Here is a 12,084-nt window from a genome sequence, read left to right as displayed (position 1 = left end):
ATGATTATCTGTGGGTGGAAGATATACGTGAGGGTGCTTTGCTTGATAGAAGAATGCCACTGTGTTCTCAGGATGGTGTAACCTTCCTTTCGAGATATTGATCGATCTGTTGTGTTTGTGCCTGCTTGTCATTGTTACTCCTAATTTTCAGCATTTGCAACTCATTAAAAAAAAATTTCAAAGCTGCCATACATTTTCAAAAGATTTCAGACCAGATTGCATTTCATTCTGGAGTAGGGTCACTAGACCCAAAATGTTAACACTGCTTTCTCTCCACAGATGCTACCAAACCTCCTGAGTGTTTCAAGCCATTTCTGCTTTTGTTTCTGCATTTCAGTATACAAATTTCCAATAACTCAAGTCAAATCAACAAAAACATTTCAAATGTTAACATGTTTATTGGTAAGTACTGGTCAAGGAATATATATCAAATCTCAAAATGACAATATGAAGTGTTTTTCTACTCCCACCCCCTCAAAGCTAGAATTGTTTTAACACTGATACAGACATAATTGTCACATACAAATAATCTAGTTATAATATGTGTGACTAAAATACTAAAAGTGGCATATTCAGTAATAACAAATGTATTTTCTTTACATGATGTATTCTGTTTGACTAGAAGTGCTTTTTATTTCTTTTGCATTTAGATATGCAAATAACAATACAGAAATTACTGAACACTAATGTAGGTACAATGTTACATAATTAACCTTAAAAGCCATTAGTAGTCAAACCATTCAAAATATAACAGAATGCACACTCAACCTCACAAGAAAGCCCATTAAACTTGCTGATTTTTTTTAACATTTTAGATTTTTTTTTCAAAATAGCAACATTATAAAATCAAGGTAAAGAGAGATATAGTCACCACAGAATTACTTTAAATCAGTTATAATTTTCAGTGCTATTACATTTCAAAACCAAGCATTATGGACCAGGCACAGATAATATTGATTCAAAGAGGCAGTGTGTAGCTGGACTTCTTTTAGACTGAAAACTTCCCACAAATTCCTTTCCACTGTCTTGAGGTAGTTTTAAAAAACATGAGTCTAGCATCAGACCATTTACCTTACGAGGCTGAGCCTATGTGTTGGCAAAGGAAACTACCTTAGGTGTTACTAGACAGTCAATGGGAAAGAAGAATATGCTGTATTATGCACAGCGTAATGAAGTATTACAGATGGACCAAGTGGGGAAGAAATATTAGATGTGCTAAAATGACGGTCTCAAGTTGTATACCTTCAGGTCCTATTGATCCATTACTGACATTTGTTTTAATTCTCTCCCCCTACCCCGGCCTTCCCTCCCCTGTACAAATTTGTGCAGATGGGAGACAAACTGCGCAATTGAGTGTCATCGTCCTTTGCTATATCCTGGAAAGAACTGATCCAGAATGGACTGCAGAATCTTGTTGGGAACCATGTTGTAATCCTTTCCAAGCTCATGGCGACAGGCAGGACAAGTGTAGACTTGGGCCCGGAATGATCGTTGCAGGCAGCTCTGAGGAAGACAGTAAAGAAGTCTCTCAATTCACTATGCAAAGTTTCAATCTGTTGTGTATGGAATAAATGCTCAGGCCGGCAGTACTCAGCTTGGACAAGGTCCCTAAAAGGTCCTCTCAGTTTCAGTAAAGATACTGGCATGGGGAAAGTCACAGGGGATGGGGCTGGTTGGGGGTGCTCCTCCTTCACCTGTTACTTGTTCCTCACTGTCTATTTCCTTCCCCCTCATTTCTTTTCCTATTACCTCTGGAGTACAGCATACAGCATTGGTCTCCTTCTTTAAGGAAGGGTGTGAATGCATTGGCAGCGGTTTGGAGATTAAATACCTGGAATGGATGGGTATCTTACAAGGAAAATTTAGGATAGGCTAGGCTTGTATCCACTGAAGTTCAGGTACCACCCTCTGTGTGAAAAACTTGCCCCTTATGTCCCTTTTAAATCTTGCCCCTCTCATCTTAAAACTATGCCCTCTAGTTTTGGTCTCCCCTACCCTGGGAAAAAGACATTGGCTATCCACCCTGTCCATGCCCCCTACGATTTTATAAACCTCTATAAAGTCACCCCTCAGTCTCAGACACTCCAAGGAAAATAGCCCCAGACTATACCTCAAACCCTCCAATCCCATCAATATCCTTGCAAATTTGAAAGGGCTCAGAAAAGATTTAACAAAATTTTTTCTATAGCAAGGAGACCAGGACTGAATGCAGTGTTTTAAAAGTGGTCTCACTAGTATCCTGTACAGCTGCAACATGACATCCCAACTCCTATACCCAATGCACTGACCAAAGAAGGTAAGTGCGCCAAATGCCTTCTTCACCACCCTGTCTACCTGAAACTCCACCTTCAGGGTACTATGCATTGTACCCCAAGGTCTCTTTGCTTGGCATCACTCCCCAGGGACCTACATTAACTGTACAAGTCCTGCCCTGGTTTGCGTTACCAAAATGCAACACCTCACATTTATCTAAATTAAACTCTATCTGTCAAAGTCATAGAGACATAACACGGAAACAGGCCGCTTCAGTTCAACCAGTCCATGTACCCTATGTACCCAAACTAAACTAGTCCCACCTGCCAGCATTTGGCCAACACCCCTCCAAACATTTCTTATTCACTTACTTATCAAAATATCTTTTAAATGTTGTAACTGTACCTACATCCACCACTTCTCCTGAAAGTTCATTCTACATACGAACCACTTGTGTAAAAAAACAGTTGCCCCTCATATCTTTTTTAATTTTTTTTCCCCTCTCACTTTAAAAAATAGTCTTGAAATCCCCAACTCTGGGGAAGAAACCTGCCACTCACCTATCTATACCCCTCATGATTTTACAAACCTCTATAAAGGTCACTCCTCAACTTCCTACACTCCAGTGAAATAACACCCAGCCTATCCAGCTTCTCCTTATAACTCAAACCCTCCATTCCTCAGCCCATTGGCCCATCTGATCAAAGTACTCTGAGATAACCTTCTTCACTGTCCCCCACACCACCAATTCTGGTGTCATCTGCAAACTTACTAACCATACCTCTTATATTCACATCCAAATCATTTATATAAATGAAAAGCAGTGGACCCAGCACCGATCCTTGCAGCATACCATTAGTCACAGGCCTGCAGTCCGAAAAACAATCCTCTACCATCACCCTTTGTCTCCTCCCTTTAAGCCAATTTTGTATCCAATTGGCTACCTCTCCCTGGATCCTATGTGATCTAACCTTACCTACTTGTCTACCATGAGGTTCGACCTTGTTAAATGCATTATTGAAGTCATATAGACAACATTTACCTCTCTGCCTTCATCAAACTTCTTTGTCACCTCTTCAAAAAATCAAATTAGTGAGACATGATTTCCCATACACAAAGCCATGTTGACCATCCCTAATCAGTCCAGCCTCTCCAAATGCAAGTCATTCCTGTCCCTCAGAACTCTCTCCAACAACATACTCACCACTGATGTCAGGTCTATAGTTCTCTGACTTTTCCTTACCATCATTCTTAACTAATGGCACCGCATTAGCCACCCTCCAGTCTTCTGATACCTCATTCATGGCTGTTGATGATATAAATATTTCAGCAAGGGGCCTTGCAATCTCTTCTTTAGCTTCCCGCTATTTATTTCCCCAAGTTCCCTAGCTTCTATGTCCTTCTCTACAGTAAATACTGATGCAAAATATTTGTTTAGTATCTCACCAATCTCCTGTGGTTCCACACATAGACAGCCTCATTGTTCTTTAAGGGGCCCTATTCTCTCCTTAGTTACTCTTCTACTCTTAATGTATTTGTAGAATCTCTTTAAATTCTCCTTAACCCTATTTGCCAAAGCTATCTTATGTCCCATTTGTGCCCTCATGATTTCTCTCTTAAGTATACTCCTACACCCTATACTCTTCAAGAGATTCATTTGATCTCAGCTGTCTATGGGTGACGTATGCCTCCTTCTTAGTCTTGACCAGAGCCTCAATATCTCCAGTCATCCAGCATTCCCTACACCTACCAGCCTTGCCCTTTGCACTATTTGGAACATGCTGGCCCTGAACTCTCGTTAGTTCACTGCTGAAAGTCTCTCACTTTCCAACTGTCCCTTTACCTGGAAACAGCCTCACCCAGTCAACTTTTGAAATTTCCTGCCCAATACCATCAAAATTGGCCTTACTCCAATTTGGAACTTTTAACTTTTAGATTGGGTCTATCCTTTTCCATAACTATTTTAAAACTAATTGAATTTTGATTACTTGCCCCAAAGTAATTCCCTACTGACACTTCAGTTGCTTGCCCTGCCTTATTTCCCAAGAGAAGGTCAAGTTTCCTGCTCTAGTAGGTAGATTAACATATTAAATAAGAAAATATTCTCATACACAATTAACAAATTCCTCTCCATCCAAGCCCTTAACACTATGGCAGTCGCAGCCTATGTTTGGAATGTTAAAATCCCCTACCATTACAAGCCTGTTATTCTTACAGATATCCTTACATACTCGCTTCTCTAGGGAAGGGAGTGGGGACCAGGGCGGAGCTGTGGCTTTGGGTCTAACTAACATCAACCTTGTTTCTGGTGATGCACTCTCCAAGCTGACTTCAGCAGAATTCACCCAAACAGGTGGTCAGAAGCAGGTTGTCTTTTAACCTGGAATTCCTCCCTCTCCCAGCCTGCCTTATGAACAGATTTTTGGGAGAAAGGAGGAGGAAATAGCCTAGAGTAGAGGTGTGTATTCTCCCTCACTCTCAAGGTTCACTTCTACGTCTTTCCCTTGCGCACTCCTGTCCTCACTTTCCCTCTCAGAACATCCGTCACATGCACCCACCCCCCTCCTTTGTCGTTCTGTGTCTCATGCACTCCCTCCCTCCCTCTCATGCTGATACCCTCTCTCCCCCTCAGAATCTCATGCCCTTCCTCTCACTCTTTGCCCCTAGCACTCTCATAGACTTGAACGTTTTCCACACGGTGGACTTTCTGGTTACCTCCACTCCACTCTCTCACAATCTTGCTTCATTGCTGAGCCTAACAGAAGCAGATGTGGCGAGTAAATAATTGGTGATTGATTCAAATCCACTTCCTCACCGGTTCCATGTGTCTTGATGCTAAGCCTCATGGACCGTGCACACAGCCATGATGGGCTGCATTGTGGCTCGTAGGCCACATACACATGTTGGCCTGCGGGCTGCCTGTTGGACAAGCCTGGTCGATATGAACTCACTACAGTCTCAAAAGAATAATGCTGGCAAGCTACAATACAAATAGAACTAATTCAGTTTAGGAAACCTGGTTAGCATGGATGAGTTGGGCAGAAGAGTCTATTTCCATGCTGTGTGACTCTATGATTCTCTATTAGAGCTTACACTCACCAAAAATATGTATCACAGCATTCAAAAGAAAATTCAATTTTCACAATGATGACTTTTTTAAAAAAAGGTCTTTATACCTTGACAGCAGTTCTCCAAGTTGATGAAATTTTAAAAACTCAGCTCAACTTGTTGTGTCAGCCTTACAATCACGCAGATCATTTCTTATTAAAGTAAAATGACATGTAGTTCTTCCCTCTGCTACCTGAAGGTTGTTTGCTCCAATTTATCAAACCAAATCATACAAGTAGCAACTGACGGTAAGAGAATCCTTACAGAGAATAATAAAAAAAACTATTCAATGCTAATGGGCATCATTACAGAAGCCCATCCTACCTACATGAGAAATTTTAATATGGAATCCAAACTAATTTTATCCTCTCACTTTCCCAAGAAATTCTGAAGCTAACTGTAGCATCCTACTGCAACCTGGCTGAGATCAGCTAACTTCACATAGTTCAGCAATGTTATTTAGTTACTTCTTTATGGGATGTATATGTCACTGGCAAGGACAGCATTTGTTGTCTTTCCCTAGTTGCCCTTCGACTAGCTCTCTACGCCACCTCAGAAAACAGTTAAAAGTCAACCACATTGCTGTGGATGTGGAGCCACGTGTAGGCCAGACCAGGTAATGGATAGCAGATTTCCTTCCCTGAAGGCATCAGCAAATCAGATGAGTATTGATGGCTGTTGTGATGGTTGCTATCACTGAATTCAGCTTTCAATTCCAGATTTTATTCATTGAATTTACCCTCCACCAGTGCCATATTGAGATTTGAAGCCCCGATCATTAATCTGACCCTCTGGGTCACTAACCCAGTGACACGACGTGACGGATAGTTGGACGACTCACCTTGCAAACATTGTGCTGGCATTCTGTTGTGATTGGCTGGAAAACCAACTCCTGGCAGCAAATACACATGAAGATCTGCTCGGTCTTCCTTAAGAATTTCTGTGCATGGAGACAGACAAAAAGAGAAGTTGTGAACGAATGGCATAACATTTGAAGACAGACATAATACTTTTGGGCAAATCCTGTCTTGGAAACATACCGGGCCTTCCATAAGAGAGGCAAGTGCCTCATCCCAAAGTTTCTTATTCAAGCAGTCCTCTCTGATCAGCCACTGCTGCTGTGGTGTGAGCTGATAAGTTTCTCCCTCAGCATCATCCTGAGAAGGCTTTGCAGTCTTTGGAGGTGGTGGCGTAGTCACCGTGGCAGAGCCGGCTACATCAGACAAGTAAAACAACAAGGCTAAATCCTTTGTAAAACGACAACTCCTTCTCATCTTCAGCGCTCCCATGATGAGGAAGCACTCCCTCCCACTCCCCGCGCAGCACTGCCCATGCTTAATAGATTTGTGTAGTTTGTGTAGTGCCACGAACAAACATTCTCCCCCCTCCGCTAACATCTCCACTTAACTCCACTTAATGCTGCCCCAGTTAGTGTATCGCTGCACGGGATTTCAAATCTGACAAATGTTTTATTAAAACTTGTTTCACATAACTACCACAGTGAAAGCTGGTGTGATATCTATGGGTTGCCCTAGGATCACGAAGCTCAGTGACTGCAGAACATACCATTTTCCTGTCGCCTCTTTTGAGTTGTTCTTCTACAATTGTTCATGACTGAGGGCCGCTTCTGTTTCTTGCCCTTTTTCTCCTTATTTGCCATGGCTTCCAGGTATCCTTCAGGATACTGTCATGGAATATTACATGAAATTAAAATAGTGGTTGTATCTTTTTATTAGTAACAGTTTACAGCAATCAAAACAAAACAACACAAAGCCCCGACCTGCATTTTCAACCCTAGCTTCTTTGTCCTGTCCTTTCCTTCTGGGGTCCAAGGAGCAGGTTCTACATCATCACGTCGCAACAGATAGCGCCACACCAGGAAACCTGACTTTCCAATTTCAGGCCAGTATTTCACCACCTAGGTTAGGACAACAGTCTCATTAGTACATTGCATTCTGGGTGCAATTTCTGTATTTTCTTGTTTCAAACATTTCAGCAATTCTTCATTCTTCCACCAAAGCAGTGGTAAGAAACTTGACTATTCATCCAATAGCTGCTTGAAAAGACTAAGTTTTTTGACTCAACAGGTTACAACTTGGCTAGTTAATTTGATTGCACATTTTTAACAAGATACCAAAGAAAACTTGCCTGTCATGTGTGTCGTTTCTATCAAGACATGTTTCAACCTGTTTCATTGTACATAGTCAGCACAAACAATTTTTGAGGAAAGGGAGGTCCTGCATCAATGCGTTGACCCACAGAGAGGTACATTGTAGATCAAGGAAGTTCACAGTTAACAACACAAGAGGCTATTCTGCCCATCCTGATTGTGAACAGTCTCACACTATTTTCTCGCACGACATCCAGAAATGTAGGCAAGGCAACACTCTTAAAGGACTTGTTAAATTAAACAAATTTGAAATTCATTCATTATCTAACCCTACATCACCAAGTCCAAGTAGGGTTAGATAATGAACAAATTTCAAATTCATTCTGTTTGGGTTGCTCCCAGCACAGCCAACACATTTTCAACTATTCACAGTTCCCGTTGTCAACTATTCAGCATTTTCTTCTTCCCCAGCTTACAATCACCAATCCCTTTGTGTGCTTTTTCTCCCTCCTTCTGTTTGGGCGCTAGATCCATCTATTCATCTCACTCTTTCCCCCACCTCTCCACATCAGCCACCCCCATTATCAGCAAAAATACTAGTATTTCCTAGCTGCTTTCAGGTCTGACAAGAGGCCACTGGATTTAAAATGTTAGCTCAGCTTTTCTGTTCACAGATGCTGCCAGATCTGCTGAATTTCTCCAGCACTTTCTATTTTTGACTCAGTACTGAGCTCTGTAAAATCCCAATGGAAACAACTTTTCAATTGCACAAGCACCTGCCAATCTTTGCTTCTCACTGTGGAGCCAATTTTGCATTGAATCTGCCAATCTCCCCAGACCCCAAGGATTTTGACCAATCTGTCATGTAGAACACCATCAAAGCTTTTCTAAAATCCACGCAGACAACAACCACTGCACTGCTGTCAACAACCCTATCACACCTCAAAATATTCAATTAAGTTAGTCAGGTATGACTTTCCCCTAACAAATTTATGTTGACTTTTCCCTGATTAATCTACACCTTTGTAAATGATTGTTGATATCATCCTTTTGAACTACTTCCAATCATTTGTCCACAACCAAAGTTAAGCAAACTGGTCTTGAATTATTCAGATTATTTCTCTCCACTTTTCAAGTAGTTTTTTACCATGTGGGCAGATCATCAATCCTCAGGTTTCACTCCTGGAGGAATGACAGATTGTGCTCAGAGACCCCATAACTTCCTCCCAATAGTTGGTGAATTCCCAATGCTAGTACATCATTGCTGGAGGTGACAATTAGGAATCAGTTAAAGGAGTTAAAGTCAGCATATGAGCCAGCCACGTCCAACTCAAAAGTTTTTATAATCTTATTGGCAGCTTCTTGAAAGCAGGTCAAGTATTTGATTTTACAATAGGGATGTTTCAATGCTTTGGAGAAAGAGAATGATGAAGGGATGGCAAAGCATGGTGTGGTTAACTGTGTCAACGGTCACAATGAGTTTGAGAAGGGGCCATTATCAGAGTCATGTAGGATGCAATTTATGATCTTAATGAGAACTGTTTTGGGGCTGTGGCAGGGATAAACACCTGACTGAAGAAACTCCAACAGGAGAGGTAAGAGATGTTGGAGATGAAGTGGTAGTGTTCAAACTGGAACGACTCAGCACTGCGGAGTTAACTGCTATTTAGCAATGCAATGCAATCACGTCTATGCCGGGATTGAATCCTGGCCTATTGCGAAGGTGTGAGCCACCTCGAATGAAACAGCACCTTGTAAATTCCATCGTATCTGTTGCCTTCCTCCGGTGCGTATTTGCTGACCTTCCGACCTTTTGAACTCCTGACAACACGGACCGATTTTCCAGCTTTCCAATCTTTGGCTTCGGCTCCAACCTCATCATTCAGCACAGCATCACAATTAAGAGCCAGTGCCCTGAAATAAAGCACAGGAAACTGCTGCGTGAAACAAAAACTATTCAGCAGTCAAGCTGGGATGTGATACCAAAAAAATAATATTTCACTATGGCCTTCTGCAAGCTACTATTAAAAGCCCTCAAAATTTTGATCTTAACTGGTGAAGCTGTACCTGTATGAATCCCTACGTACAATCTTTCAACTAGCAATGCATCAAATCTTTGATAACTTGTAACAGATGGCATTATTCAGTAGTTTCTGATCAATTGCTACACCAAACAGTTCATTTTCCAGGGCACTGCAGTCTAATTTTCACAGCACCTGCAATTACGTGATTGAGGAACACTCAAAAAAATTACAGTCTTCTGTTAAAGCTACATGCATTCTCTGAAGATTGTAAACATTTCAGAAGAGCATGCCACTGAAAAAGGTTCATAATATGTACGTTCCCACTCAGAATGACCCCATGAGGAAGGCAAACCAATGGACGCATGAAGTGGTGATAGTCCTACATCAGTCTGAAGTATGCTGATTCATTGTAACGGCACTGTAACAGCAGCTATAACTTTTAAAAGGAACTCATCACCACTCACATTTAGCATTCTCTGTCATCCCCAACCCACCAACAAACTAATATATGCTTTCCATAATCTCAAACACAAAAACGTTAAAGGTATAGGAGCCTATGATTATGGTACTGGGTCATCAATCCAGGGGTAGAGTTCAAATTCAAGTCTGCCTAATTGTAACAGATCTCACAAGCCCCTGAAAAATTATGTTGGATTGTTGTGAGATCCCAAACATCTCCAGAAAGAAGGTAATATCCATGACTTCAGGAGTTTAGTTTCGTGCATTTCCATATTCTCAGTACTCTTTGAAGTGACTTGGCAAGCCAATTAATAATTTGATTGATTCCCAGGATCGGAGTGCTGTTCTATGAGCAGGAACGATGATCTAGAATGGTCTATATTCTCTGCATTTTAATAAATTCTTAGAGGGATACAGGACGGATTGTTTCCACTGGCTAAGAAGTCTGGAACAAAGGATCAGAGCCATAGGATACGGAATTAACCACTTAAAACTGAGGGGAACAAGATTTCTTCCCTCAAGTGGATTGTCACTCTTTGGAACTTATATCCCTTGGAGGAAGTATGTAAGAATGAGTTCTACCAAGGATACGTATAATAATAGAAGAGGAGAATGGAATCGAAGACATTTGGTTATAACTTTATTGAATGATGAGGTGGGGTTGTAGGGTCATATGGTTTCTATTTTGTTCTGTTCTTAACTAGCAATTAACAAATGTGACTGTTTTCAGGATGTGGGTGAAACTAACTGAAAACAAAAAGAAACTTCTCTTCAAGACCTTTACTGTCATCTCATTTATTAAATAAGATGACGTATAAGAATGAGAAACAATGACAGTCTACAGAAATTCCACCAGCTCGGTTCTTTAGTCTCTGCAAATCTCTTTGCGTACTACCCTTTACTATAGAATGACTTTTGTCTCCCCCATGCAATTTCCTACCTGCAAACTTATAGCCCTTTGTAACATCATCTATTTTTGTAATCCCATTCAGTTTACAAGCCTCGAGATCTGAGTGCTCTTCCAGTTCTAAATATCCCTGATTTTAATCACACCACCACTGGTGGCTTGCGGTTCTAAAACTCTAGAATCCCTGCTCCTGCCCCTTACCCTTCTCTTTTTTCTTAAGAAGCTGCCTAAAATCCATTTTCTTGACTAAGCTTTTGGTCATCTGTCCTGTTAACTCCTTAAGTGACTTGGTGTTGATGACATTCGTGAAGTGCCATGTTACCACATCAGCAAAGGAACACTAGACTTAGAAGCAGGAGTAGAATCTCTACGGTGCAGAAACAGGCCCTTCGGCCCATTGATTCTACGCCAGACTAGATCATTTGTCCCTTCAAACACGCTCCAGTATTTAATGGGATCTTGGTTGATCTGACTGTGATCTCAACTCCACTTTACTGTCTCTTCCTCTTAGTACCTCCCCTCCAACTTTTGTGATTCTTCTTTCAGGGCATCTAGATCCCTTTGTACTGTAGTATTCAGCATTCTTTCTCCGTTTTTATAATTTTTCCTGCCAAAATGGACTAATTCACATTTTCTCACTTTATGCTCCATCTGCCCCAATTATTCCCCACTCAACCAGTCAAGACTGTCTCTTACAAATGTTATTGTCAACTCAAGCTATTATTGCATACTGTGTTACATTACAGAATGTCACAAGAGGAACAGAGCACCAGGTTATGACATGTGTGTAAGCACCTTTAGGTACTCCCATGTTTTTAAATGGAACAAAGTGCTGAGTGACATGGAGTCTTAAGCAATGATATGCAAATACCTTATCTATAGGCAAGGAACATCCTGTAGCTGAATACCTACCCACAGGGAATATCCTACAGCCAGAGAGGAAAGGCATAATTTCAACTTTAAAGCAGCAGGAACTGCAGATGCTGGAGAATCCGAGACAACAAGGTGCAGGGCTGGATGAACACTGCAGGCCAAGCAGCATCATAGGAGCAGAGGGGCTGACGTTTCGGGCCTAGACCCTTCATCAGAAAAGGGGGAGGGGAAGGCCATCCCCGCCTCTTCGACCTGTTTGTTTCCTCTCCACCTATCCTCTCCTCTATCCCTCTTCTATCCGCCTCCCACTCTCTCCCTATTTATTTCGGAACCCCCTTCCCCTCCCCCTT

At 41.5% G+C, this 12,084-nt stretch overlaps 1 protein-coding gene across 1 annotated transcript in view; it reads right to left on the bottom strand.

The window, feature by feature from the left end:
• Positions 1-378: 378 nt before the first annotated feature.
• Positions 379-12,084, bottom strand: part of LOC109915789 (E3 ubiquitin-protein ligase UHRF2-like) — a 29,848-nt gene continuing 18,142 nt past the window's right edge. Inside the window, exons 7-12 of the mRNA XM_048594957.1 lie at positions 9,223-9,385; positions 7,142-7,279; positions 6,928-7,045; positions 6,402-6,574; positions 6,203-6,301; positions 379-1,503 (exon numbers count right to left, since the gene is read on the bottom strand). Of these exons, the coding sequence (XP_048450914.1) occupies positions 1,357-1,503; positions 6,203-6,301; positions 6,402-6,574; positions 6,928-7,045; positions 7,142-7,279; positions 9,223-9,385 (838 nt within the window). The 3' untranslated portion in view covers positions 379-1,356. The remainder of the gene's footprint in view (positions 1,504-6,202; positions 6,302-6,401; positions 6,575-6,927; positions 7,046-7,141; positions 7,280-9,222; positions 9,386-12,084) is intronic.

This window comes from Rhincodon typus, chromosome 3, assembly GCF_021869965.1.
Source record: "Rhincodon typus isolate 14 chromosome 3, sRhiTyp1.1, whole genome shotgun sequence".
NCBI classification, from domain to species: Eukaryota; Metazoa; Chordata; class Chondrichthyes; order Orectolobiformes; family Rhincodontidae; genus Rhincodon; species Rhincodon typus.
Note: the sequence above shows the minus strand (reverse complement) of the source record. Positions and strands in the feature narration are given on the sequence as shown.